The 24,239-nt window shown below is 48.2% G+C and overlaps 9 protein-coding genes across 9 annotated transcripts; 4 read left to right on the top strand and 5 right to left on the bottom strand.

The window, feature by feature from the left end:
• Positions 1–174: 174 nt before the first annotated feature.
• BGW36DRAFT_31920 (putative serine hydroxymethyltransferase) lies at positions 175–2,290 on the bottom strand. The gene is made up of 3 exons (XM_046212608.1): positions 1,966–2,290; positions 1,480–1,844; positions 175–1,424 (listed from the first exon to the last, which is right to left on the bottom strand). The coding sequence occupies exons 1-3, from the start codon at positions 2,011–2,013 to the stop codon at positions 461–463; spliced, it is 1,377 nt and encodes a 458-aa protein (XP_046068871.1). The 5' UTR covers positions 2,014–2,290; the 3' UTR covers positions 175–460.
• Positions 2,291–2,782: 492 nt separating this feature from the next.
• On the bottom strand, positions 2,783–7,544 carry BGW36DRAFT_385664 (UDP-glucose:sterol glycosyltransferase). The gene is made up of 3 exons (XM_046216941.1): positions 5,937–7,544; positions 3,395–5,884; positions 2,783–3,338 (listed from the first exon to the last, which is right to left on the bottom strand). The coding sequence occupies exons 1-3, from the start codon at positions 7,263–7,265 to the stop codon at positions 3,090–3,092; spliced, it is 4,068 nt and encodes a 1,355-aa protein (XP_046068870.1). The 5' UTR covers positions 7,266–7,544; the 3' UTR covers positions 2,783–3,089.
• Positions 7,545–8,202: 658 nt separating this feature from the next.
• BGW36DRAFT_302627 (putative prenylcysteine lyase) lies at positions 8,203–9,872 on the bottom strand (the record flags this gene model as incomplete). The annotated part of the gene is made up of 2 exons (XM_046211811.1): positions 8,203–9,695; positions 9,743–9,872. 2 exons carry the CDS (start codon positions 9,870–9,872, stop codon positions 8,203–8,205), a joined length of 1,623 nt encoding a protein of 540 aa, XP_046068869.1.
• Positions 9,873–10,825: 953 nt separating this feature from the next.
• BGW36DRAFT_302052 (programmed cell death protein 2) lies at positions 10,826–12,176 on the top strand (the record flags this gene model as incomplete). Its single annotated transcript, XM_046211744.1, has 2 exons — positions 10,826–10,954; positions 11,016–12,176. The coding sequence occupies 2 exons, from the start codon at positions 10,826–10,828 to the stop codon at positions 12,174–12,176; spliced, it is 1,290 nt and encodes a 429-aa protein (XP_046068868.1).
• A 316-nt stretch (positions 12,177–12,492) lies between these two features.
• BGW36DRAFT_302384 (putative RNA processing protein Grc3) lies at positions 12,493–15,051 on the bottom strand (the record flags this gene model as incomplete). Its single annotated transcript, XM_046211776.1, has 4 exons — positions 12,493–14,112; positions 14,159–14,461; positions 14,511–14,637; positions 14,687–15,051. The coding sequence occupies 4 exons, from the start codon at positions 15,049–15,051 to the stop codon at positions 12,493–12,495; spliced, it is 2,415 nt and encodes an 804-aa protein (XP_046068867.1).
• A 180-nt stretch (positions 15,052–15,231) lies between these two features.
• On the top strand, positions 15,232–16,541 carry BGW36DRAFT_31773 (DNA-directed RNA polymerase I subunit RPA34.5-domain-containing protein). The gene is made up of 2 exons (XM_046212587.1): positions 15,232–15,569; positions 15,633–16,541. Exons 1-2 carry the CDS (start codon positions 15,403–15,405, stop codon positions 16,390–16,392), a joined length of 927 nt encoding a protein of 308 aa, XP_046068866.1. The 5' UTR covers positions 15,232–15,402; the 3' UTR covers positions 16,393–16,541.
• Positions 16,542–19,395: 2,854 nt separating this feature from the next.
• On the top strand, positions 19,396–21,773 carry BGW36DRAFT_385652 (vesicle coat protein). Its single transcript, XM_046216940.1, has 2 exons — positions 19,396–19,841; positions 20,088–21,773. Exons 1-2 carry the CDS (start codon positions 19,830–19,832, stop codon positions 21,495–21,497), a joined length of 1,422 nt encoding a protein of 473 aa, XP_046068865.1. The 5' UTR covers positions 19,396–19,829; the 3' UTR covers positions 21,498–21,773.
• A 113-nt stretch (positions 21,774–21,886) lies between these two features.
• BGW36DRAFT_385650 (putative eukaryotic translation initiation factor 3 subunit EifCk) lies at positions 21,887–23,080 on the top strand. The gene is made up of 2 exons (XM_046216939.1): positions 21,887–22,102; positions 22,318–23,080. The coding sequence occupies exons 1-2, from the start codon at positions 21,933–21,935 to the stop codon at positions 22,880–22,882; spliced, it is 735 nt and encodes a 244-aa protein (XP_046068864.1). The 5' UTR covers positions 21,887–21,932; the 3' UTR covers positions 22,883–23,080.
• A 1-nt stretch (position 23,081) lies between these two features.
• Positions 23,082–24,120, bottom strand: BGW36DRAFT_410156 (putative prefoldin subunit 3). The gene is made up of 3 exons (XM_046219130.1): positions 23,926–24,120; positions 23,358–23,817; positions 23,082–23,285 (listed from the first exon to the last, which is right to left on the bottom strand). The coding sequence occupies exons 1-3, from the start codon at positions 23,952–23,954 to the stop codon at positions 23,178–23,180; spliced, it is 597 nt and encodes a 198-aa protein (XP_046068863.1). The 5' UTR covers positions 23,955–24,120; the 3' UTR covers positions 23,082–23,177.
• Positions 24,121–24,239: the final 119 nt, after the last annotated feature.

Genomic DNA, 24,239 nt, shown 5'->3' with positions numbered 1-24,239 from the left:
TTACGAAGATACTCAGAGGACAATGCAGCCAAACGGCGCATGCACATTCGAGGTTAAAAACGAGCGAGATCTATTGGAAAATTTTGCATTAAGTGATACCATTGTGACTAGCACATGAATAAGGTAATCCACAACCCAGACCGTGAACACCATGAAGAACAAAACCGTTGCGCCGGATGCCTTAAACGTTGAAGTTTATCACCCTGTTGAAGCGGGCCATCCCGGGGCAAACACTTGTACATAAAACAAATGAAATAGAACAATGCATATAAGGTTGAAAATAAAACACATATCTGAATGCCAACCCAAGCTCCCTTCCAAGTCGACGTAAATACGATATGTAATGCCACCTTTCATCATATATAACATAGCAAAACAGAAATCATCAGGTTGAACTTTTTTCTTTCATGAGACACGTCAAAAAACTTGCAAAGGCACATACGCAGTCATCATAAATCGTTTAAACTGGGAGAGGGAAGGTGATGGCCCAAGCAGAAATCTCCTTGCGCAGGTTGAGGATCTCAGGTATGGTTTCAGAGGCAACCTTGGCCTTGAAGTCCTTGAGCTTGTTGGCCTCCTTGGGCAGTTGGCTCTGGATGCTCTTGGCAAGCTTGACAGCCTGGTCGATGTAACCCACTACACGCTTGAAGTCTTCCTCTCCAAGGCCTCGGGTGGTCATAGCAGGTGTTCCAACACGGATACCTCCAGGGCTCAGAGCCGACTTGTCGCCAGGAACGGCATTCTTATTGCAGGCAATGTTGATTTGCTCCAAGACGGCCTCGACACGAGCACCATCAAGAGCCTGAGGACGCAGATCGACCAAGACCATGTGGCTGTCAGTACCACCAGAAACCAGCTTGTAGTCGAGCTCCTTGAACGCAACTTCGGCAGCCTTGGCGTTCTTGATCACCTGTTCCTGGTATTGACGGAACTCGGGAGTGGCAGCTTGCTTAAGGGCGACTGCAAGGGCAGTGATGGTGTGGTTGTGAGGACCACCCTGGTGGCCAGGGAAGACAGAGAAGTTGATAGGACCCTCGAGATCATACAAGATGTCCTTTCCAGTCTTAGCGTCGGTGCTGCGCACACCCTTGCGGAAAAAGATCATAGCACCACGAGGACCACGTAGAGACTTGTGAGTAGTGGTAGTAACGACATCAGCGTACTCAAAAGGAGAAGGAATGACGCCAGCAGCGATCAAACCGGAAATGTGAGCCATATCGACAACCAAGTAGGCGCCAACAGAGTCAGCAATCTTGCGCATACGAGCATAGTCGATCAAGCGGCAGTACGCGGAGGTACCAGCGACAAGGATCTTAGGACGGTAGAGTTGAGCATTAGCCTCGAGGGTGTCGTAGTCAATGATGCCGGTCTCTGCGTTGACACGGTAGGGGAAAGTTTCAAAATAGGTAGAAACAGCGGATATTCTAAAATATCAAGTCAGATTAAACATTAAACATCATAAATTGACCTCAAACATACTTGCGCTGGGGAGTCTGATAACCGTGACTCAAGTGACCTCCGTGGGGCAGATCGAGACCCATGAGACGATCATGAGGCTTCATGAGAGCCTGGTAGACCTGCAAGTTGGCAGGGCTTCCGGAAAGCGATTGAACGTTAACGCCCCACTTAGCAGGGTCGAGGTTGAAGGCCTTCAATGCGCGAGCCTGGGTAGTCAACTCGATGGCATCGATATGCTGGTTACCACCGTAATAACGAGCACCGGGGTAGCCTTCTGAGTACTTGTTGGACATGGGGGTACCCAAGGCATCGTAAACAGCGCGGGAAGTGACATTCTCAGAAGCAATGAGAAGGATGGATTCTTTCTGTCGTTGAATTTCTTTTTCCTGTACAAGATGAAGTTATTAGAACAGCACACGACTTCATGGCTTTGCTCCGACTCGAGTATTGTGTTCTCCTGCACTTCTATTCCCCTTGAAAAAAACAGAAATAGTGGTATGCACTTACAATGATCTCAGCAACTTCAGGATCCAAATCCTTGAGGTGCTGTTCCATCAACTATTCAGAAAAAAAGTTAGTGGCGAATGATCCCCGCACACAGCATCGATGACGAAATTACCTCCTTGTGGGAGTTGGACAAAGCGTAGGTAGCCATTGGGAGGGATAGAGGGGTTATAGGAGTGGTAAATGATGGATAGAGTGAAAGGACCAATTCAGAACGCAGGAGTTGCTAGGTATAAATAGAGGAGGTGGGAGAGTCAAGAGAAATCTGGACAGAGACCGGAAGGCGCTTGGGAAAATCTATTTCGTCCCGCGGGCGCGGGCAAGCTCATCTCTGGTTGGTACAGTGTAAATTCAGTGTATGTACGGGATGGAAAATTATTATCTCTCGTATATACTATAACAATGAGACGTATTAATTTTGAAATACGTATTACGTGTATTAAATACCATCTGGCCTTACAGGGACCTTCGGAGTCCGAGCCAGCTTGCTCTGCGAAGTTATGACACTATTTTGCTTTCCTTCTACGCTCTCAAGGGTTAATGTAGATAATTAAAGACACCAGAGCTCTATACTGGAACACTGACGGTATTTAAGCATTGACCTGCACTATCTCACTCTCTATCACTCGTCTGCAGAGTTGGCCTGGCTGCTGCACTCAAAAATTTTAAAGAGTCACAGACCCGCTGGCCGATAAAACCCCGCAGGCCCAAGCCAAACTCGCATCGGGAATAGCGCGGGCAAGCTTTGCGTGATGGGCGGTCTCCAGCCGACGACATCGGAGCTATGCTTAATGCTATAACGAAATAATTTAAATCGAGGTAAGGAGTAGAATGTAATCGTGTATTTGCATCGCAGCGTAAATAAAATGGTATCTAGTCTGGGCCGTGTCCAAGTTCGTCAGGACTATTATAAGCAATACATAACATGAAAAGCGTCACAGGATCAATATATATGGCATTGCAACTTCATAACAGCATGGAACATGACAAGTCCAAGAAGTATTAGATAAGAGTATAAGCAATCGGGTGGCCTTCAGCCACCCCAGTTACAGCAACACAGGGCATAAATTATCGTAGCGTCGTTCGTTCTTCACATGAGTAGAGCAGCAAAAGCGAGCCAAAGCAAATTAGGCTGTCCGCGACTCGTTTTTCTGATACAGACCATGCTCTTTCTTTGGCGGGTCAAAATCGGTGTCGTCATCAACAAAAGTCCAGGCTTCGTCGATCTCTTCGAATTCTGTGTCCATCATTTGTTGCTCATCCGATCCGTTGGTCGGGTCTGCAGTGGACGACAGAGTGGCACGTTGGCGAGTGAGAGTGGTGGCGTATTCAAGATCGCGATATATTGCCTGAATGGCATTCGAAACGCCATCCTCCTGAAGAAATAAAAGAGTTAGTGATGAAAACCATCTAAAGAGAAGCACGAATTTACCTTTCGAATCTGCTCGCCAAGGCGCTTGGCCTTGACAATCATCCGTTCGCTGTGCGTTGCTTCCCAGAGAGCTCTAGAGAATACGCTGACATTGAGCTTTTTCATACAGATGCCTACACCAAGATCCTCGATGCGAGACCCGAAGAAGAATTGGTCTCCGAAAAAGGGCTTGACGATGGTTGGAACACCAGCACGAAGACTTGCCCCAGTAGTACCAGCACCCCCATGGTGAACGGCAGCATCAATTTGAGTAAACAGCCAGTCATGTGGAGCTGATTGTATCTGGTGAATTTCTGGAGGCAGAGGAACTTCGGCACGCGCACTCTTTGGATCACCAAGGCGGTCTGACCAGCCTTTGGATAAGATACATCGAACATCGGCTTTCTGAACAGATTCGACCACCGTTCGAGTTAGTGCCGCTGGATCAGAAACCACAATTGATCCGAAGCCGATATAGACAATCTTCTTATTATCTTCACGGGCTTTCTTGATAAATCGAGAAAGTTCTGCGGGAGGAGTCCAGCCTGCAGCCTCGTCCAGAAACCAATAACCAGTAACTCGAATCCAATCGGGGTAGTCAAGAGGTGGAGGAACTACCGAAGGCGAGTAATTATAGATGAAAGGGATTTTGTTCGGCTGCATCTTGTCGAGAGTGGTGCTGCGAAGTCCAAGTTCTTTTTTCCGCCAACGGTTCACTTGCCCTGAAATAGCTCTCCAGAAGACGTTGTCAAACATGACATAGGTTATATAGTTGTATGCACCGCCCATCTTATGCTCAGGAACCGCAAATGCATGTGGATAAGCTCTGGTGCGGGACCAAGGCATTGTAAAGCCGCGGAAATAAGGAATTCGAAGAGCTTCGGCGATATGAATTCCAGCCATGGCGCTTGGGGACTCAATGAGTACATCGCTCCCTTGACAAGCAGCCCATGCCGAGGATAGAAGTTCATCAATCCACCCGCGAAATTTAAGGGATGCCTCCCTAAGGAATGAATAGGTGAACATGCCATTCTCGACACATATTCTCATCAGCTCTGCCGGATCACCTTCGACTGGGGCAAAGTCAATGCCATGTTTACGAACCCATGGCTCAAATTCAGCATGGGTTGCGATCCTTGGTTGGTGTCCTTCTTCGAGCAGTCCTTTGCAGAGAGCAATGTACGGCTGAACGTCACCTCGAGAGCCTATGGTAAGACATGTGATTTTTAACGGTTCGGTAGGTTTGAAGTTGATGATTGACGCCCGTGGATCGTCAAAAATCGGGTGTGCTTCGAGAGAATCTTCAGCTAACGGGCTGTGTCTTGCTTCCTGCAGCAATTGCTGTTCCGTCTTTGCAGCATCCGCCTCGTCCAAATCTTTCTGCATCAAAATACTGGACTGTTCCAGGAAGCGCACTGATTCAAGTCTATGATGCAGAGTTACTGCACAATCATCGCGAGAATCTGCAGTATTAAACTCGAAAAAGAGCTCTTCGTGACCACGAATGATGAGGACAAGACCCTGATAGCCAAATCGAAACCCCTTTTCTTTCTCCACGTTCTCAATATCTCTTATAGGTAGTATCATTTTAGTCCGAGTACCAGGAAGAAGACTCCGAAAGCAGAATTTGCTGTTCCCTATGTAAATCTTCCCATAAAGAGGTAAGACCCGGTGAAGATAGCCATAATAAGTAGCTCGAAGCTTCTCACTCGGCGGGAGAGCAAAATGAGTACGAAACCGGTCCCCAAATGAGCCGCTCGTCTCTGCGTCGTCGTGGTCAGGAAGGCGGTCTGAGGAACAATCTTCTCCTTCTGTGTAATGTTTTCCTCCTCCAATCCACATGCCTGAAACTTTCTCTATGTACCCCATAGACTCGGTTGCCAAAAGGCTACTCATCTGCCGAGAACGGCTTTTGAGATATTCGGCAAACCCGGCCGCTCGCTGAAGAGGATAAGCGCCCGCCCGTACAATTTCTTGTATTGTGGGAGCCGAGGTGCTATAAATTTCGTTCCCATCGTCTTCAGTTATTAGACTAGCGGAAGTGCCTTCAAATGTATGCTGTGCAGGCAGTTGATCGCGCTCCTTCCTTGATGAAGTGCCAGTTACATCGCCTGCAGAAGAAGGTTGTGATCTATGAATTGTAGGAGACTGAAAGACATCACTCCTGGTCAGTATCTGACTAGCGGTAACGACAGTATTCGAATGTGACTGCAGGCTCATGGATGAGTCGGTTGCGTGGCTGAGGGACTGAACAAATGATTCGGAGTCATTCTGCTGTTCTTGACCGGGTAAACGTGCATTACCGGTCCTTTGACGTGAGCCACTTTCTCTTGATTGTTCAGAAACAGAAACCGATGAATCTGATCTCTGACGGCGACGGTCCTCCATATTATCATTCGACGCGAGTGTTGTTTCAGGCTCTTTTGAAGCTTCTTGGGCTGAGGTGCCATTTACTAAATCCTTCAAGACATCGAATGCATCTTGGCCGTAGTTGAAAAATGAAAAGAAATACTGCAAAATCGTTAGCTTTATTCCAGTCAATATCCAAGAAACAAGAATGTACTTCGTCTATCGCATAAGTTTCGTGAATATCCACCACTCTAATCTTGAATGTCTCCGCCAGATCCATCATAGGATTTTGCTCTATATCTATCACATTCCCCACCGGAATAGAGATCTTTACCCTTCCGCCTTCATTCTGTGAACGGAATATCACTTTCTGCAAGGCCTTCGTCCATTCCTTGGCGCTCGCAGTACTCTCTGCCCTAAAGCTATAGGAGCGATGATCCGTTGTCACTGTGAAGTCCCTCACTTCTTGACCTTTCTGGTTTTCTGAGAGTGCAGCACTAATGCCATAACGAAGATCAATATGCCCGCTAGGAAAGTAGAGCTTAGAGGGATCGGCAAAGTACGACAGCACGTCGCCTTTTAAAGAAAACCAATAGCGGTTATATTTTGGATTCTTACGTCCACGCTTGCCCAAATATCCAGATTTAATAGCTGTATTCGACTTTTGAGGGAGGTAGGCGTAGAAACAAATATGCCCTTCGGTGATGTACATATACCCTTGAAGCGCAATACTTTGGATCAGCCAGCAGGGGTACTCTCCAATAACACGTTCGGGGCGCTCAAGTCCAAAAATTTCTTTCAACCGGATTGACAAAAGATTTTTCGACTTTTCTTGATCATTATTGTCAATGTTTTCTTCTTTTTCTAGCTCTGCATGCGCTTCGTTTGACAAAGCCGCGGTATCAAAACGTGTCTGGGCTTCAATCATTCGACTCAGCACAGGCGCCAAACGAGGTGTTGTGATTTCTGGGCTTCCCATAGAAGGGGAAGCGTCATTTTCGGTTTTATCAGCCTCTGTAGCTCGAATGGGTTGTTTTCCCTTGCTGGATTTTCGAATATTCGGTATCGATCGTAGAAGAGCTTTGCCCGCACTTTTCCTGCGTTGCTTCTCACTACTCTCACTTGCACTCGGGCTGTCACTTGGAGACTGAGCTTGTTGTTCGGCTTCCTCCGGGATAGGCTGTGATAGTGAAGTACCTTGGTCGCCTCGGGCCGACCTATACTTGGAAGCGTGCTTTGGAAATGCAACGGTCTTGCTAAGTCTCTCTGAATCCCCCCCTTCGCTATCACTAGATTCATCAAATCGAGTGTGAAAATCTGACCTGGACCCGGCGGCGGCGATCATAGAAAAGATGGAGCGGTTCATGTAGGGCAAGTCCTGGCCACTAAGGTTTTTTGGAGGGGCCGTGAAGTCCTCTTCATCATCCTCGTTGTTCTTGAGTCGGTCAGGTATAATATATGAAGGTAAACGATGAATAGACTTGGATATTGAATGCTTGCGGTGGGCGGAGCGTCCCACTCCCTCGTCACCGGGGAAAGCCATTTTACAAGCTGCCGCCAGAGGGAGATTTGTCAAATTAGAATATATAACAGGAAATTCACGACAAAATATAAGGGCCCAGGAGACGTTTGGCGTCTGGATTCGGGGCTTGGAATCTCTATACTTCGAAGGAACGAGGGCGGCTCCGAAGAGAAAATGCGGTGATGATTCGGCGGTCAGATAGATAAACCTGATTGAAATTCGTAAGTACTGCAGCTCCAACGCAGCATCTGAAAGGATCACAGAGGGGGTCGAGAAAAGTCGGTCAAGGAGATATGTCAAGTATGAAGGCTAGCAGAAATGGAGAGGCTTACAGGCAGTCAGGAATCCTAAACAACGAGGGTCCGGAGCAGACTATTCGGAGTGCCAACGAACGATCAGCCACCAGCTGTTGTCACACGTTGGAGGGCCATGATCCACGACGACGATGTGACCGAAATGAGGGGGGTATAGTAATTACAGGGCGAAAAGGTCCTAGCAAAAAGCAGTTGTCGTGTTTGTCGGCGGCGTGTCGAGCAGAGAGAGGAAGGCTGGAACCCGCCTGGAAACACATGACAGCCGGCGTATCAGGCGCATCGCATCATAGGGCGGCAGCCAATGACGCGCGCTGCATGTGAGGGTACACTGCCGCCCTGCCAATCACATGCCTACGATAAACATGACTTATCATGACTTATCATGATAATTTTGAATACGTATATATAAAGCACAGGCTGATAGTATATGTATATGTTTGTGTGTAGATATATCTTATTATAAACATAGTTTCCTCATATCCTTCTACTATCTAATGTTATTCGATATGGCTGAGGCCGAGGATCAGATGTAGCACTAGCCGCTAACCAAAAACAGCCTAGGAAAGTCTCATAGCATATCAAATGGTGAGATGAGGCCTTCTTCGAGAGTCTGTATGAAATCATAGCCCCTCCTCGTTAAAGAGCTATAACTCGGTGTTGCGTTGTTCAAACCACCTGCTCCAGCTCACCCGCTTGCTTGGGCGGAGTATCTCTGGCCACTCGTTCGCCATCAGCCCAGCAACATTCATTCCCATAAGAGAGCTAGTTTCCATGGTCGAAATGAAGCTCTCGATGCCACCAGTATACCAAACATTGCGCTCGAGCTTGGACTCCTCAAATGTCTGGCGAGGGTACTCGTATGGGTAAGAATGCCAGGTCTTTTCGTGGAACCAGGAGACGTGGTGACTTGGAAGATCCCCAATCGTTGTATTCTCGGATTCCGCAGGTGAATCGACGCCGAGTATGGAAGCCACAAATTCTGCGGATAGTCTTTCGGGTGAAAAAACCTTGTAAACATAATGATTTTGGAGAGAGCCTTCTACCAGAGCATCGACTACTCGCAGCAAGCTAATACTCCAGAATCCAGTCGGGCCCACGCCATCTTCGCGAGAACCCAGGTCCACCCCTTTTGGCAGTGTGGTTAAGATCATTTCTGGCACTTCATTTTGGTTCGATAGATTGAAGTACGCTTGAGAAATCTGATGAGGTGATGCAAATAGCGTCACGTATAGTTTCACATATGGAATCTTGTCAGGAACGCGCTCAAATGCTGGAGATATTTCAATCCCACTCGACTGGTACGGTGCCGCAATCACGACATCGTCAAAGGTCGTTTCGGATGGAGGACTGTTGTTTGTTATGTGTGAGAGCGTTAGAGTATCGTCGTCATTACGTGTGATAGATGTGACTGTGGTGTTCAAAGCAAGTTTTGCGCCAGAGAAATCGAGCATCCCGGAGAAGATGCGCCAGTTCCCGCCCTCAATTGCGACAGCACCATCCGTTGCCATGCAAACTATGGTCTCCAAACCATGAATCAAGCCAAGATTTTGCCCGTAGTTGACTCTGGTACTTGCTTGGATAATCTCACTTGAGAAACTGTCAGAAATGCCGTTTGCTTCCAAAAACTGCGCACCAGTAACAGCCGTAGCCTTGTGGAGCTCAAGTTCAACCACAGCAGAAGACAGAGACTGAAAAGGAAAGTATGGCGGTTTATACAGATTCAAGAACTTCCCAACAACGTTCTTTGTAAGCCGCTGCGTGCGTATCGGGGCCAGTCCATATCGCCACAGGAGTTTCGCAGTGTCCCACCATGTCATAGAATGGCTCTGCACATAGACGAAACGTTCTCCATCCCATATTCCTAACATTGCCTGGCTCTCTTCTGGACGACTCTGAGGCGCGCCAGAGATTTTGAGATCAAACCTTTTCGCCGCCTCCATGAGGTTGTAGTTCACGGACACGAAGATTGAGGCTCCCAGCTCCACTGGATACCGAGGGTCGTTAAAGACATCAACAGTTATTGATCTTCCTCCGACATAATGACTGCGCTCAAACACCGTGATATTCAAGGGAATATCCGAGTAATCTGCAAACTGACGAAGATAGTACGCAGTCGATGCCCCGGCAGAGCCAGCACCTTTGGGGGTTTAGCACATGTCAGTTTCCATGGCCCTGATCACATACCTATAATAGCAACTTTGCGAGCGCCTATGTCAGTCTCTGACCGCAAAGGAATTTGACTATATGCATCCGTCCCCAAAACGGCTGCCCATATTAGGAACAATGTGCATAATAGCTCCTGGTAAAGCTGCATCGTTGGATGATGTATGGATGAAGATAAGGAAGGACAGGTGAAGGATGGGAATTGAGAGCGTAACTAATCCTGATGGAAGGAAGCAATCAGGTACAAATTAATGAGAAAGTGTCAAAAATCTAAGATGATTACAAAGGGGTATCAGAGATGGCGAGTATAGTCGATAGCAACAATATGCCCATCAATAGGGATATGCTATAGACGATCGTATGTTTGTGGAGTCGGCTGGTTGATGGCGTTACAGGTTACGTCGGTAATCAATCAACTGGCAGACAACTAAAACGGAAAGCCATCGCTGGTTGATGATTTGATATCAAAGATGGAGCAGGATGGGATTCTTCAGTGGGCTTGATCAGTCAGTCTGCTAGGAGCGGGACGGCCCACTAGTTACAATAGGCGGAGGGTCTGGTTAGGAGGAAGAGAGTGTGCAACATGAATGCCCACCTGGTGTGCTTTTGCTGAGAGGAGCGAAATGGAGAATCTTGGAAATATGATTTTCATAGAGCTCGACTAGAGATAACTCCTAAACAACTGCTGTTGATGAAACAGCAACGTTTCACACGTGCCAAAATCTTCACTGCCAACCAGCTGAGTCAGCAATATGACTAATCTAACTCGCAACTACAACTTTATGGCAATATTTTGGTAAATATTTTATATATTTTGTTAGGGTATTCAAATTTTGATATCTATAATATTAATTATTTGTATATTGCATTACGTATAGCTCAAATGATTAAAAGCATCAGGCATCTCTTCAAATCCATGATTTCGAGGCTCAACTGAAAATTATTTGGTAGTGTGCGGGGCTCCGTGCATCAATCTTTTTTTTTTGACTAAACATTAATACAACAAACCTGTGTTGCGCAATTGAAAAGAACTCGATATTCACAAATACAACCCTACTAAAAACGATTAGAAACAAGAATTGAAAGAAAAAGGGTTTAAATTCTATGGACCCTTATGACAGTGACTCCTCCGGGCTGGAGGATGCGGGGGACTACACTGAGACTACAGTATTACTGGGCTACGCATCTACAGAGCCTACAGATGACACGATCAGCCACCTAGGAGGATGGCCGGTACTTGTCCCTTTTATAACCTTTCTATTGAAGGATTTGTCTAATATTTTATTTATGGCAGACCTGGTTGGATGAGAACAATCCCCCTCCTGGCGACCTGGCCAACTGCAAAGTTTGCAACAACCCGATGCTGCTGCTCCTCCAACTAAACGGCGATTTACCCGAGCATTTCCCTGACGATGAAAGACGATTGTATGTCTTTGGATGTCCTAGGAAGGTTTGCAACCGAAAACCTGGTAGCATTAGGGCATTGCGAGGAATCAGGAAGTTCAAGAGCAGCCAATCCTCCAAACAAAAACCGTCGTCAGAAGAGACTACACCAAACCCTGAAATACAGCAGCAGCCTACACCCACAAAACCAAAACCAGACCTCGGCTCTGCTTTATTTGGGGCTCCTCCTTCATCCAGCGGTAGTAGTCTGACTGCGAACGCAAACCCGTTTTCGACCTCGTCTAGCCCGTCAAGTCAAAACAACCCATTCGCACCGCTCCCACCAGCATCAACACTCGCAGCAAAGCCACCACAAACACCAGTTAACAAGCTATCCGAATCCTTTGCATCAAAGGTACGTGTTTCTTCTCCACCTCCAGAGCCCGCTGTTTCCGGCCCCGTGCTCCCATGGCCGCCGCAATCTGCTTTCCCGCCTCCGTACGTCGAATACCATCTCGACGCCGAGTACGAAACGCTCTCACGACCTTCAACCCCCACGATACCAACCAATACAACCGTGGAGAATATAGAAGAGGAAGATGCATCCAAAGCAGGCGCAGCAGATACCAAAGACACATTTGAATCGTCCCTAGACAAGTCGTTTTTACGCTTCTCAACTCGACTCGGCTATAATCCTGAGCAGGTGCTCCGATACGAATTCCGCGGTACGCCGCTTCTCTATTCTAGCAATGACGCCGTTGCGGCAATTTTCCCAAATCATCAACAGTCTCAGGGGGGTCATGTTGCTGCAAGTGGTGGTGGCGCCTCAAGGAACCGTGTGCCTCGGTGTACCAAGTGTGGTAGTGAGCGTGTGTTTGAGTTGCAGCTCGTTCCGCATACAATCACAGTCCTTGAGGATGGTCGCGAGGGTATCGGGCTAGGGAAGAATGATGCGGGGATGGAATGGGGAACGATCATTCTCGGTGTATGTGCTGCTGATTGTGGGCCTGCGGAGGGACAGGCTGGGTGGAGGGAGGAATGGATAGGTGTGCAATGGGAAGAGATGAAATGAGATTATAGAATTTTGCTATTCTAGAAAAGAGTTTATCGCGAGTTCTCATTTCCAATGTGTATAGACTACGACGATTCCATGTATGCAAGTCTTCCTGTATTGAATAGTCTGTTGAGGAAGAACTAGTATCAAATACATCTCTACACATAATGAAAATTGTTGGTTCCAGGACGTTCCGTCTAGGTTCCACTCTCAATTGCACTTAAGGGCTGAAAACTTCACATGTAGCTGTGAATACCACCAATCAAGGGTGTTACAGTCGAGCTGCGCCGTCGAGAATAGCGTCAAGAGTCTATATATACATTCCTGGCTATCATCACTCAAGCTCACTGTCACTACCGAGATATGCCTTCTTCCGCAACCTCCAGATCCCATCTTCCTGGCCCCTCTCTCGCGACTGTCGTGCACCACCATCCTCGACAACATCCATCCAAGGCACTCTACTCGCGCGCCTAACCCGGCCGCGTAGTCGTTGCAATACCTCACGCTGCTCCTTCACCTCCGCCTCGCTACCCTCCTCCCCGCGCATTTTGGCAATAGAGATGGACGAAACGTGATTCTGCTCGGCGTTGCGGGCGGCGTGGTATTCTTCGCTAAATGCCCAGTCGGGGCTATCTAGCATACCGCGTACCAGCACCAGGACGTGGCCCTGTTCAAATGATTCTCGGATACGAGAACTCGGTATTGGAGTGATGAGTTCTAGCTGTTGGGTAGAGGGTTTGACGGCTCGGACGAGTGCTAGGCCAAGAGATCGAGCTGATTTGGGGTTGAGGGGAGTGCAGCTGCCTGCGCCGCAGAATAGGTAGGGGAGAGAAGTGTTGGGACTGCGGGTAACGTGGGCATCGAGCCGTGCTTTCAGTGATTGGGAATTTGGGGTGATATGGTCGCTAGCTTCGTCCCCTTCCTCTTCTCTGTTCGACATTTCTAGGGAGTTTTCTGCCATGTCCACGTCTTCTTCGGCAGTGTCTGTTGGATGTACTTGGTTTGTGGTGTCTTCAATAGCATTCGCATCTTCGACTGCGACAACGGATACAATTGACCCGTTAATTATATCTTTTAGTACTGCAGGGTCGTGTCGGTTTCCCAACACCATGATCCCGCTTATTCCTTGATCTTCACCGGAATAATTGACATGAATAGATTTGTGGTGAATAAGCGGAGCGCTGGACCATACTGGATTCTGCAGTCCGCCCAACTGTGACAGGTGAAAGTACGACTGCATCTGCATGGAGCGGAACTGGGCGCTTGATCGTGATACAAAATCAATGGGTTGGGAGGGTAACGTGGTCAAGGGAATACCAGCCTCTGTCGCAGCAAACCGCAGCGGCTCTTCTACCTCGATAGGACCCTTTTCGCTCATATATATGACGTTCGAGAGTCCCATCGAGCGGATCAGCCAGGTGACAACTTCCAGGCCAAGACCGAAAACCCAGCCAGGATAATTGACCACCAGGGGACACTGCGGGAATGTAGCTAGCAGCGCGCGGTACTGATCGAGGAGGTTCATAGCGGCTAGCGCGTAGTAATCTGAATCCTCTTTTGGAGAGGTTGCTCCAATGTGATGACATCGAATACTCCTGCCATGTCGTGAATTTTCCAGTGTCGGGTGAGAGAATGGAGGTCCAAGGCATGGTTTGCGAAGATGGGCGAGATATATATTCCCCATTGGAGCGAATTCTGGCTGTCCCGGGTCAAGGTCTAGATACGCAACACCATCTGGATTGCTGGGACCTTGTTCGTTTTGCGGTGCTGGGCTGAGGAGATGGTTAAGTAGATACCGTCCAAAGGTCGACTTTCCAGCCCCCTTTGGACCACAGACCAACACTTTCAAACCAGTGCCGCGTTGTGAAAGTGATTTAATCGTTGCACTCCATTTCTTATCTAAATGGAGGGGTCGGAGAGGCCGATTAAGAGGATCATCTGATGATGTATAGAGCTGGTTTGCGTTAGAAGATAATCAACTTGTAAAAGGAACAACTTACTATAGAGAACGATCTTTTATAAGCCCCCTTCAGCGTTGTCCTATCTCCGACAGTTTCACTGCTATTCCAGATGCGATGATACAAAGGCGATAATTCCTTCAGCCGGAAAATGCTCCTTGAGCATGACTGTATTTCAATCTCGGCAGAGCCTTCAACACCGCTGACGCATTTAATAACCGGAAGCGAATGCGTCGATGGCGCATATACTCGGTATGTATTAGGGGAAGGGTGTAGCTTAGCGCCCATTATGCTTATCACCCCTCTCTTGACCCATATATCGTAAATACCTATCAGGACAAGAGTCTATACTCTGTTAGCACCGAAAATCCTGATATCAGACTGCTGCGCGTACCGTCTTCTCCTTGATGCGCACACACAGGCTGTGCTCGTCACTGTAAACCACATCCTTCTCCGTCAACCGATGTCTTGAGAGCGTAAAGTTTTCGGCCCCTGTAGGTAGTCTCGATGGGGTTTCGAATCTATAAAACCATCAGATTTGACTTGACATGCGCTGTACTTCTAGCATACTCTTCCCTCTCTGGACCGCTCGTCTCGGCACCGATGGTTGAGCCAACGGTTATATCAAGCCCATCTTCTATGATTTCATCGTTGAGAACCTCGCTGGCTTCGACATTGCTCGAATTGGCCGCTGGATCCTCGACGCTCGAAGGGACTGATGTGAGTGACGTTTTCGATTCCGTTCGTTCCTGCCTCGGTGGATTTTCCCTGTTCACTTTCTGAGTATTCGAATTTCGTGATTTCTTAAGTAGCGGTTCTGTAGTAGTCTCGACATTACTCGGCGCATGCGTTTGCGTTTGCTGTTGTTGCTGCTGCTGTCGAGCTCGGCGGGCGGCAACAGCACTTACCGCTGAGCGAGGACCTGCACAGGTCATTTGTTAGCGGTGCACTGCACAATCTTTTGCGTTGGGACAAACCAGCATCTTGCTGCTTCTCTGCTTTTCGCTTCATTACTCGAGATCCAAGTTGCTGTCAAACTACTTTTTAATTGGAGATTCACTTTGCACTTTTTTTTATCGCATCTGCTATCTCCGCTGGTCCGTGCGTGCGGAACAAAAAAAGTTGCCCGCAACGTTGAATAACAATGCTGATGCTGTCGTTTGCAGATCCTCCATGGATCACATTACTACGAGATATTATATACTTGTCCATTATTGAAAGTGGAATTACTGCTTCAGCTACTTTCGTCTTGATAATATCAAAACCGCATTGAAGAGAGCTTCGCAATGGGGAAATTACTGAGCGAAGAGGTCGTTGTCAGCGACGACTCCGACGAGTCGATGGAAAGCGCACCTGAAGCAGAGACTACTGCAGCAGACCGCTCAAGTTCTGATTCAGAAAGTGATAGTGGAAGTTCATCTGGATCAGAGTCGGAGGAAGATACCAATGACAAGTATGAAAGCGCCCGGATTTGCACCCGGATTCAAAAGCTCAATTGTAGACTAACATTTTCAAGACCAAGCAATATCAAACGCACAGCCAGGTCTACAGCATTCGTGCCCCCAGCAGGCTTCAAAGCATCCAAGTCCAAAACCCGCCCAACGTCATCCGCGTCGTCTGCGCTTTCAAACCTCGAGGGGAAACAGATCTTCCACATCGCCGCACCATCATTCTTACCGCTTTCCAAAATCCGAGAGATCACCCTCGAAAAAGCATTACACGGCGAACCTGTCCTGACTCATCAGGGGGTAGACTACGGAATCCCGGCCGATGCGCAACAGAAGCAGGGTACACAAGCGCTGATGGTTTACGACGAGAAGACAGATGCATACGTCAGGAAAGATATCAAGAAGATACAAAGCTACACATTCCAAGAACTGGTGCGGCTGCCAGGTCAGGACGCGCTGCATGTACAAGCTCCACAGGACACGCAACGCCCAGCACGGCCACAACCGAAGCATCTGAAAATGCGGTTTCATCCTGTAGGAAGCGGAAATATACCCGCCGAGACGGTTGGCTCGAGTTCCGAGTCAGAAGCGGATGAGCCTGCGTTTCGGGTTCCGTCGGGGCAGCACAAGAGAAAAGCAGAGGGGGTGGAAGGATCGGAGAAGAAGAAGACAAAGAATATTATCACCTCGTCACAAGCTTCGTCTGGTGCCGGGGAAAGGGAACGTGGGGATGCGAAGAAGAAGTCTTCCAAACACCGGAATGAGACGAGTCAAGAACGGAGAGCAAGGAAAGAAGATAGAAAGAAACGCAAGACTGAGAAGAAATGAGGCGAAAAGTGATTTTACATTGCGGCGTTACTATTTACCATTTACCATGTTTTGTTTGTACAGCATTGATCAATCTGGGCTTGCATTTTTTTTTCTATTCGGGTATAAATGAGATTGATAGACAGTTCGCATTTAGTGTCGTCACCTGAGGGTTGCTCATAATCAGAGTTTGAGCTTACACAACTGTTATGGCATATCGATAGTAGCCGAAGATAAGCATTGGCCAAGTAAATATAATATTAGCTATTGTCTATGCACCTAGTACAAGTACCGTCCGTCTATCATAAACTAATATTATTATATCTGCAATGCCAGAAGCAGTGTGATACCAATATAACTCAGACAGTCGACTCCTCGCATAGACCTTAACCCTCCTCCATTTGCCCGATTGTGGTAGCATGTGAAGCGGCTCTTAGCCCTACACATCACAGACCAGACACGGACGGCGTGATGCACTTGCATATGCAGTCTGGATTGAAATCGGCCAGTCGACGCCGAGGCATTGCATTGAGCTGAACGAGGCCATGGTCATCTGGTGTGCATCCTTTACAGTCAAATACTACCATAATATTAACTCATCGTATTAACTACATGTACACGGCAAATCGCATAAATTGTAAAATAGTCTTGCGAAGCAGGGGGCAGGGATCAATGTGATTAATCACCATTAGTAAAAGTTAGTAAAGCAGACTCGCTGCCCAATCAGCATCGCCTTCAAACATTTGAAGGTTATTATGGCTATGGCCAAAGTATGTCTTCCAACGGTTCAATGTTTATGTAGTGTGGAATGCGCGTTCGGCAGATATCGTAGGTTATCTCTTCCTATTACATGGTTGATGTGAGACAGCAGACAGAGCCCCGCCATCCATTCCGGCGATGCCGCGTATGTCGAACACAAACGCCGAGCAGCAGACAGAAAAATTCGCAAGATCATAAATTGAGTTGTTTTGGGAGACCCACGGCTATAGACTACTATTATTAATAATAATGATGAACCCGACTTCTAGATGTGAAAGGAAAGAGAACTGTAGTGATTCGAGTACGTAATAGTTTTTTATACTGGCGGCAACGCTCGTGAAGTCGTGTGTCCGCCTGCTTGTTTTGGAGGATGGGGAGATCTGGAGATTAGGGATGAGATTGGCATCTACAGTCCATGTGTCTGCCGGGCATGGAACATGTAGTATGGTATTACAGTTACATGGCTCAACATTCGAGTGCTCGCTTAGAAGCGGTGTCGAGCACATGCAGAATCCCTGACCAACTGCAGGTTATAGAAAGAGAGCTCTTATTGGTAGAGCAATGTCAAGATCTTGTATATAGCCTATCCATAAAGTTGAAGCCTATTCTATTATTTTCACCACCCTGACCTATATCCTACAATTCGCCTGGTAGTGCTAATTGTATACTGTGTGAGTAGTATATTGGGGGCCTGACAAACAAGGTTAGCTGCGTAGATCCATGCCCGAAATAACTCCGTACTCCATACATAGTACTAACTTTGTAACCAAACGACTCCCTATTTAATGATAATTAATATATCTAGTTACAGGCTAGCAGCCTTGCAGGTCCTGATAATATATTAGGAGTTGTTGGTAGTATTGGACATCAAAAGGATTTGTTTTCTGTCTGGATACAGGCGCTCAAGTCTCAATTTAACGTTTGAACGGCCGAGCTACGTATGTGGCTAATAAAAGTGTTGAGGTCATCTATAAGACTGCACATATAATATTACACATCACAAGACTGTGCCCATTTCCGTCGGCGGCATGCAACGAATGACTGTGTATATGAATAAGCAAGAATGAATGGTAGCTCGTATAGTAGCGATAATAATATAGCACGGTATTCGTGTACCGTCTTTCTTTCGTTTTTTAATAATCAAATTAACATATTTCAGGGGAAGATTCGGCATGGTCGGGAGTCGGCCCGCGGCAGTCGAATAACCGAATAATACACGTAAACAAATGAGTACACGCTGCACAGGTGCATTCGTATTGATACGTAGCTGACCTGGAATAAAGCTATGTATAGTATCCAAACCCCTGGGTTCCCACGAGTCGACGTTGCATCGCCTGCAATTGATCCATAGCTGGCCAGTGCTGTATCCCGTCGATCTGGGATTACTCTTACTATTGAACTGAATATAGAACCATAATCGATAGAACACGCATTAATTATTACTATTATACTAAGAATGCAACGGTGGTACCACCAACTAAGAACAACTAGTTATAGGAACTAATCTATAGAAGAAGGACGGAATTCTTCTCGAACTCAACGGTGGGTTTGCAGTGGAGCCCGGCAGCGCATGGCAGCCCACTGCGACAGGGTTTGAAAAAGCAAACAAAGTAATAATATGGTCCTATTAGATTTGGGAGGCTCGGGATTTGTCCGTCGCTTCCTTGTATTTTCGTATTAATACTACGACCACCAGCATGTGATGCAGTCTCTGCTATATAGTTATACCTCTGCCACTGGCACGGGTGCAGTTGCTTTTTCCGGCCGTACCAGCCAGTACCAGAACCAGTATTAAAAATGCATCCATCTTCCGCAACCATAAATTGTCTGGTAGGCATGGACTGCGGCGACAAGGAAGATCCCGGCTGGGCGCTGATTCTGGTCACACTAGCAGTACGAGTCGTACGCGTATTTGGTAATTATAATTACCCTCATACTTCAACATTATAGATGTGCTGGCTATTCCCTGCATGCCTAGACACGACAAAGGGACGAGCCCCTACAACACTTGTTGTCACAATCATACTTGCTCAGAAATTAGGATTCCATATTCAATATAACAAGTCGTAATAAAGAGCGATAAGCTAGTCGGTAGTGAAACAAACCCCAGCTAGCACGATCCTTCATCGTTCTCGGCCCACCGGCCTCTTTCCGTGCTCGGCGACTGCTCCCTCCACTTGTTCGGAGGAGCACTAATCAGGAGCCAGGACTAGGCAATTAATAATGAAGAGCCTTGGAATAAGGCAGTTAGTTCGCGCCGTTGCGCTTTCTTTAATACCGATAATCGACCGCTTCTATTCTTCTCGAACGTGTCCACTGCCCTCGCCCCCCGTACAAAGAGGCCTGCCATTGTACATGTACATACATCCTACAGCTCCCTGTTGACTGCAATACTGCATGCTTTTCCAGTCGGTGTTCTATAATTCTCATTGTGTTATCTTATCTCCTCACCGCCTCCCTGCGTGTCAGTCGGCGTGCGTGTGGCTTGCATCCCTTCTTTAAACCAAAGCCGCCGTTTGCCTGGACGCCGACGCCCGCTGATCTCACCATCATTCAATCCCGCCACACCAACTCTTCCTCATCTCCTTCTCACTCTTTCGTACCCTCCTTCTCTTGGTCACTGTGATGTCTCTCAGGCTGGTCGTCGCCATGCCTTGAAGGTCGACTCGCGCTCAGGACTGATCTCGCGTCAATCGACCATGGATTTTATTGTATGTGCTCTCTCCCTGTCCTCCCTGCCCAGAGCCCGGCGCGTCGCATCGCCATCATGGCCATGCGCCGCCTTCGCTGTCTGCTGTCTGCACTGTCCCTGAGTCCGCCTGCATGCGCAGTCGCTTGCTACGTGGTATATCAGGATGGAAGGTGCCGATTGCTGGCAGCGCTCCGCACGTGCCTGCATGCAACCCCATCCCATACACGCCGATTTGTACGTTGAGAACACAGCTGACCTCGCATAGCTCTCTCTGACGCATTTCTGCGAAGTGCATGGCCCAACTTCAATTCTCTGTTCGCAAGTGCTACCATTTTCCTGCTCACAATGCCACCCGGACGAGTCCGATATCTCGCCATCCGAGACCCCCTCCACCTCTCATGACACAGCTTCGACCTCATCACGCCGAGGCACACGCCGATTCTCCTCGTCGCCCGCAAACTTGACCCTGTCAACCTCCTTGACGGGCAGCATCAAATCGAATGCAACCCATTCCCCACAGAATTTGGAGGACCTCCCCTATTTCCTCAAACCCCAGCAGCCACAAACCCAGACCGATCCTGCGGAGCGCCTCAATCGCCTCGGTGAAACCAATGGCGAGACTTGTGCCAGCTGTAGCATCTCTCTGCCGGAGGATGTGAGCAAGAAGCTGCCAGCCAGCCCGTCCAGCACCAAAGGCGACGGCAAGGCCAAAAACAACAATAGCCCCGTCCTGCGCTCGCGGGAGGTAGTTTACTCCTGCGGCGGCGCCCACTCAGAGTCCGAGGAAGAAGCGCACGATCCTCACCTCCATGCCTCATTGCCTGATTCATTGCATTCTTTATCGGTCTCGTCCGATGTCTCGTGTCACACCCATATCTTGACCTATCTATCGTTACACGACCCTCCGAAACCGGCTGACTACGCCCTGCTCCGCCAGTCCTCAATCCGAACCCTTAGTTGCGAGCTGCTTCCGCGCGGTCTCTCATCCGGCCGCCTCTGCTTTGGTGACTCCGTTGCTGGGTACACCATTGCATACGTCTTTCGACTCCCAGATCCAATGGCACGTGGAAAGCGACGCAGCTATGCGCTCGTGGCGCTTGCTGGGAAGGACGCCACTCGTGCTTTCCGCGCTTCTCCTATCATCTGGCGCATTTTCCAGCGCATTGCGACTGGCATTGTTACCGCCGCGGAGAAACATCAGGAAGAAGAGAAGAAGCGGGAGGAACAGGCCCTGCACTCATCAAACAGTATCGGCGGTCGTGATTTCACCCCGATCTCGTCCTTTCTCACCGGCCGCGCGTATGACCCGAATGGGAACCCTCGCCGCGCTGGCCAAATTCGCGCCCGTAATTTGGCCGAAATCGTTGGCAATGATTACATCTTTGCCGAACTACATGCCCAATTTGTAACGCTTCTCCAGCAGCTCGGCAACATGTTTGGAGGAGTCCCGATTTCTGATGAGCGATTCATCTGCAGCACTGTCGCGCCAGAAGAAACGGTTCCAAGCGAATCGCGACGTAGCAGTGTCGCTACAGCGTCGACCACCAGCAAGGCCGATTCGAAGCAGCCGCCTCGCCATAGACGAGAGCCGAGCGATCTAGGGTTGTCGTCTTTGAACATGTCCTCACGACCTCAACCTATACCCATTTCGTCGCGCCGTCCGATTGCCACCTAGAATTCTCATTCGGGCGACATTCGAGTTCTACTAATGATAGTATTGCACATAATGTCGTGGAGTTTAGTCTTAGACTGGGATGGGATTTTGTTTTAGCATTTCAGCATGGATAGGAGTCTGATTGTATATCCAGGGGTATCAGTCATTATTCATGACGGCGTTCGATTGTATTGCGTTAGTTTTGTAGAATAGAGCATCAGTTTACTTTTACATTATTAGCTACATCTTTGATTTTTAATCATTAAGAATTATAGTAAATGGAAGAATAAATAATACGATAATAAGATACCCCGGAGAAACATACCCAACAGGGACAGCCCGGCCCCACCACGGCACACCACACCAAAATGTGCAGTGAATATCGCCCTCATTGATTTGTGTGTCTCTGCCCGCATCACCATCTCCTTTTCTCGCCCAGTTAACGACAGACTCACCATGGTCCTCGCCTTCGACAAGTGCGATTCGCGGCCATCGCACATCGACGCCATCCTCAACGGCCTCGACCGGTACAATCCTGAGACGACGACGGTGTTCCAGGACTATGTTGTGCAGCAGTGCGAGGAGCGGACTTTTGACTGCTATGCGAATTTGGCGTTACTGAAACTGTGGGTTATCTCTCATATATCATACATTTTTATCATTTCTATGTGACGGGCGCGGTTGATGATGTTTCTTTCAACGTTTCCTATTACCTGACTCCCATCTAAATGGCAGCATGGAGTGAACATATCTACCTGATTAATGCACTGTCCATACTATACAGTCGTATTCGTCCAGAAATTATTTGATTTTGATCGTTGCTGACCAACTGAACACCCAGCTACCAATTCAACCCGCATCTCCTGCAACCCGAAACAACGACCAACATCCTCGCCAAAGCGCTCACCGTCTTCCCCTCTCCCGCCTTCTCGCTCTCTCTAGGCCTTCTCCCCGCCCACACACAACCCTTTGGCCCATCATCCAGCGACAACTCTCAAACCTCGGACTTTGTCGAATCGATCCAGAAACTGGCACGGCTCAACACACTCCTCGAGTCGGCGCAATACGCGCTGTTCTGGTCCTCGTTCAACTCGGATGATCTCTACGCCGATTTAGTCGCTGACGTCGCGGGCTTCGAGGAGCTCGTGCGCGTGCGTATCGCGGTCGAAGTCGGCAAGGCGTTCCGCGAGATCAGCGCGGATGTGCTCGCGCAATGGCTGGATTTGAAGAACCGCGAGGCGCTGCAGAAGTTTGTCGTGGATGTGTGCGGCTGGGAGGTGGACGGGTCGGTGATCCGTGTACCCAAGAATCGCGAGAATGAGGCCAGGTCGGAAATCAAGAGTGAGCGTGTGGGTATCGATATGTTTGGCCGTGTTATTCGCCGTGGTTTCGAGCAGCCTGCATAGCCGACCCAACCTGTTTCCTAGCTTCTTCCTAGCTTCTTATGTTATGTTATTATGAGTCTCCGTGCATAGATGTGAGATGATATCGATCATGGTGCCAAAAAGTGGGAGGCACGGGGGCGGGCGCAGGGCGTTTTGGTTTATTTGTGCATATTCAGACAGATAGACTACTTTCTCTATCAGATAGTCATATCTTCGACATCCGGTGTATAATGTATTGCCTTGAAAATAATAGTAGGGTCAAGGTTATACTTTTATTGTATGTATGATCTGATCATCCTTTTATTGTATGATTATATCAGTCGCCTCCCCCCTTATCCTCATCATCCCCCTTCCCCTCTGCCTTCTCTTTCCGTCTCTGCACTACATCCCAGTTATACACACGCGCAGTAGCAACTTCAAGCGTCTACAGCAGTACTCATTAGCCTTGAACAACAAAAAGAAAGAAAGAGGAGAGAAGAGAGAAAGGGGAAAGTACCGTAATCTGCTCCCTCAAAAACTCCAAATCCTCCTCACAGTTCTCCAAACTCAGCTCGGCGGCCCTCAATTTCTCGGCCAACATCCCCTCCGCCTCATCAATCGGATAGGCCAACATCACATTCGCGCCAAGCCACAAATACACCTCCTTCGTATCCTCCGCGTCCACTGTCGCACGCGCATACAAGGTATCATTAAGCTCAAAATTCGTTTCTAGCGGCGCTGGCGTGGCAGCAGATTGGCGCAGTTTTAAGAATTTGACCATTTCTAAGGTCTTCTTGATATCGGGGATTTTTTCTTTTAGCCCGACGCTTCTTCGTTGAGTGTTCATTTCCATGAATTGGTATTTTGAGATCATCTCCTGGAAGGAGCGCAGTGTGGCCTCGACCTCGCTGCGGCTGGAGACATAGTCGCTGACATTGTCGACGAAGGGGGCGAAGGGGATGCCGCGGGGGTTTGTGCTGGAAATATTAAATATTAGTAGATGTTGGTATTGATATTGGCATTTTGGTATTGTAGTGTTCTGATGTGAAGAAAAGAAGAGAAGAGAAGACATGTGATAGACTTACCCCTCCCCGGGTTTTTCGACGGCGGCCATGGTGTGCGACGACAGCGATTCGGCGTCGTTTAGCTAATAATCATGGGAAGTAGATATTTTTGTGAGGAGCGAGAAGGGGTGGTGCTGGGAGGGTGCACAAAGGTAGTGAGAGTTGCTGATTGATAGGGTTATATTCGATAGGATTATTCGATGTCGAAGTTATGCGCTCCGCTCGCGCAGAGTTTATTGGCCGGAGCTCCCTCGTCGTCTTTCTGCGGCGGATGACGTCGCCTGCAACTGCTATTTCTATTCTTTACACAACTTATCTTCAAATATACAGAACTT

The sequence above is a fragment of the Talaromyces proteolyticus genome (assembly GCF_021365285.1).
Source record: "Talaromyces proteolyticus strain PMI_201 chromosome Unknown BGW36scaffold_10, whole genome shotgun sequence".
Lineage (NCBI taxonomy): Eukaryota > Fungi > Ascomycota > Eurotiomycetes > Eurotiales > Trichocomaceae > Talaromyces > Talaromyces proteolyticus.
The sequence above is the reverse complement of the archived record's forward strand: the minus strand, read 5'-3'. Positions and strand labels throughout refer to the sequence as shown.

Coding starts and splice junctions, on each gene's coding strand:
- BGW36DRAFT_31920 (XM_046212608.1), bottom strand. CDS start 2,013: ATGGAACAGCACCTCAAGGATTTGGATCCTGAAGTTGCTGAGATCATT. Junction 1,845..1,965: donor CTGAAGTTGCTGAGATCATT/GTAAGTGCATAC, acceptor CATCTTGTACAG/GAAAAAGAAATTCAACGACA. Junction 1,425..1,479: donor TATCAGACTCCCCAGCGCAA/GTATGTTTGAGG, acceptor TTGATATTTTAG/AATATCCGCTGTTTCTACCT.
- BGW36DRAFT_385664 (XM_046216941.1), bottom strand. CDS start 7,265: ATGGCTTTCCCCGGTGACGAGGGAGTGGGACGCTCCGCCCACCGCAAG. Junction 5,885..5,936: donor AAACTTATGCGATAGACGAA/GTACATTCTTGT, acceptor ACGATTTTGCAG/TATTTCTTTTCATTTTTCAA. Junction 3,339..3,394: donor TTGGCGAGCAGATTCGAAAG/GTAAATTCGTGC, acceptor TTATTTCTTCAG/GAGGATGGCGTTTCGAATGC.
- BGW36DRAFT_31773 (XM_046212587.1), top strand. CDS start 15,403: ATGGGGAAATTACTGAGCGAAGAGGTCGTTGTCAGCGACGACTCCGAC. Junction 15,570..15,632: donor GAGGAAGATACCAATGACAA/GTATGAAAGCGC, acceptor AACATTTTCAAG/ACCAAGCAATATCAAACGCA.
- BGW36DRAFT_385650 (XM_046216939.1), top strand. CDS start 21,933: ATGGTCCTCGCCTTCGACAAGTGCGATTCGCGGCCATCGCACATCGAC. Junction 22,103..22,317: donor AATTTGGCGTTACTGAAACT/GTGGGTTATCTC, acceptor CTGAACACCCAG/CTACCAATTCAACCCGCATC.
- BGW36DRAFT_410156 (XM_046219130.1), bottom strand. CDS start 23,954: ATGGCCGCCGTCGAAAAACCCGGGGAGGG. Junction 23,818..23,925: donor GTCGAAAAACCCGGGGAGGG/GTAAGTCTATCA, acceptor TAATATTTCCAG/CACAAACCCCCGCGGCATCC. Junction 23,286..23,357: donor TTTTGAGGGAGCAGATTACG/GTACTTTCCCCT, acceptor GTACTGCTGTAG/ACGCTTGAAGTTGCTACTGC.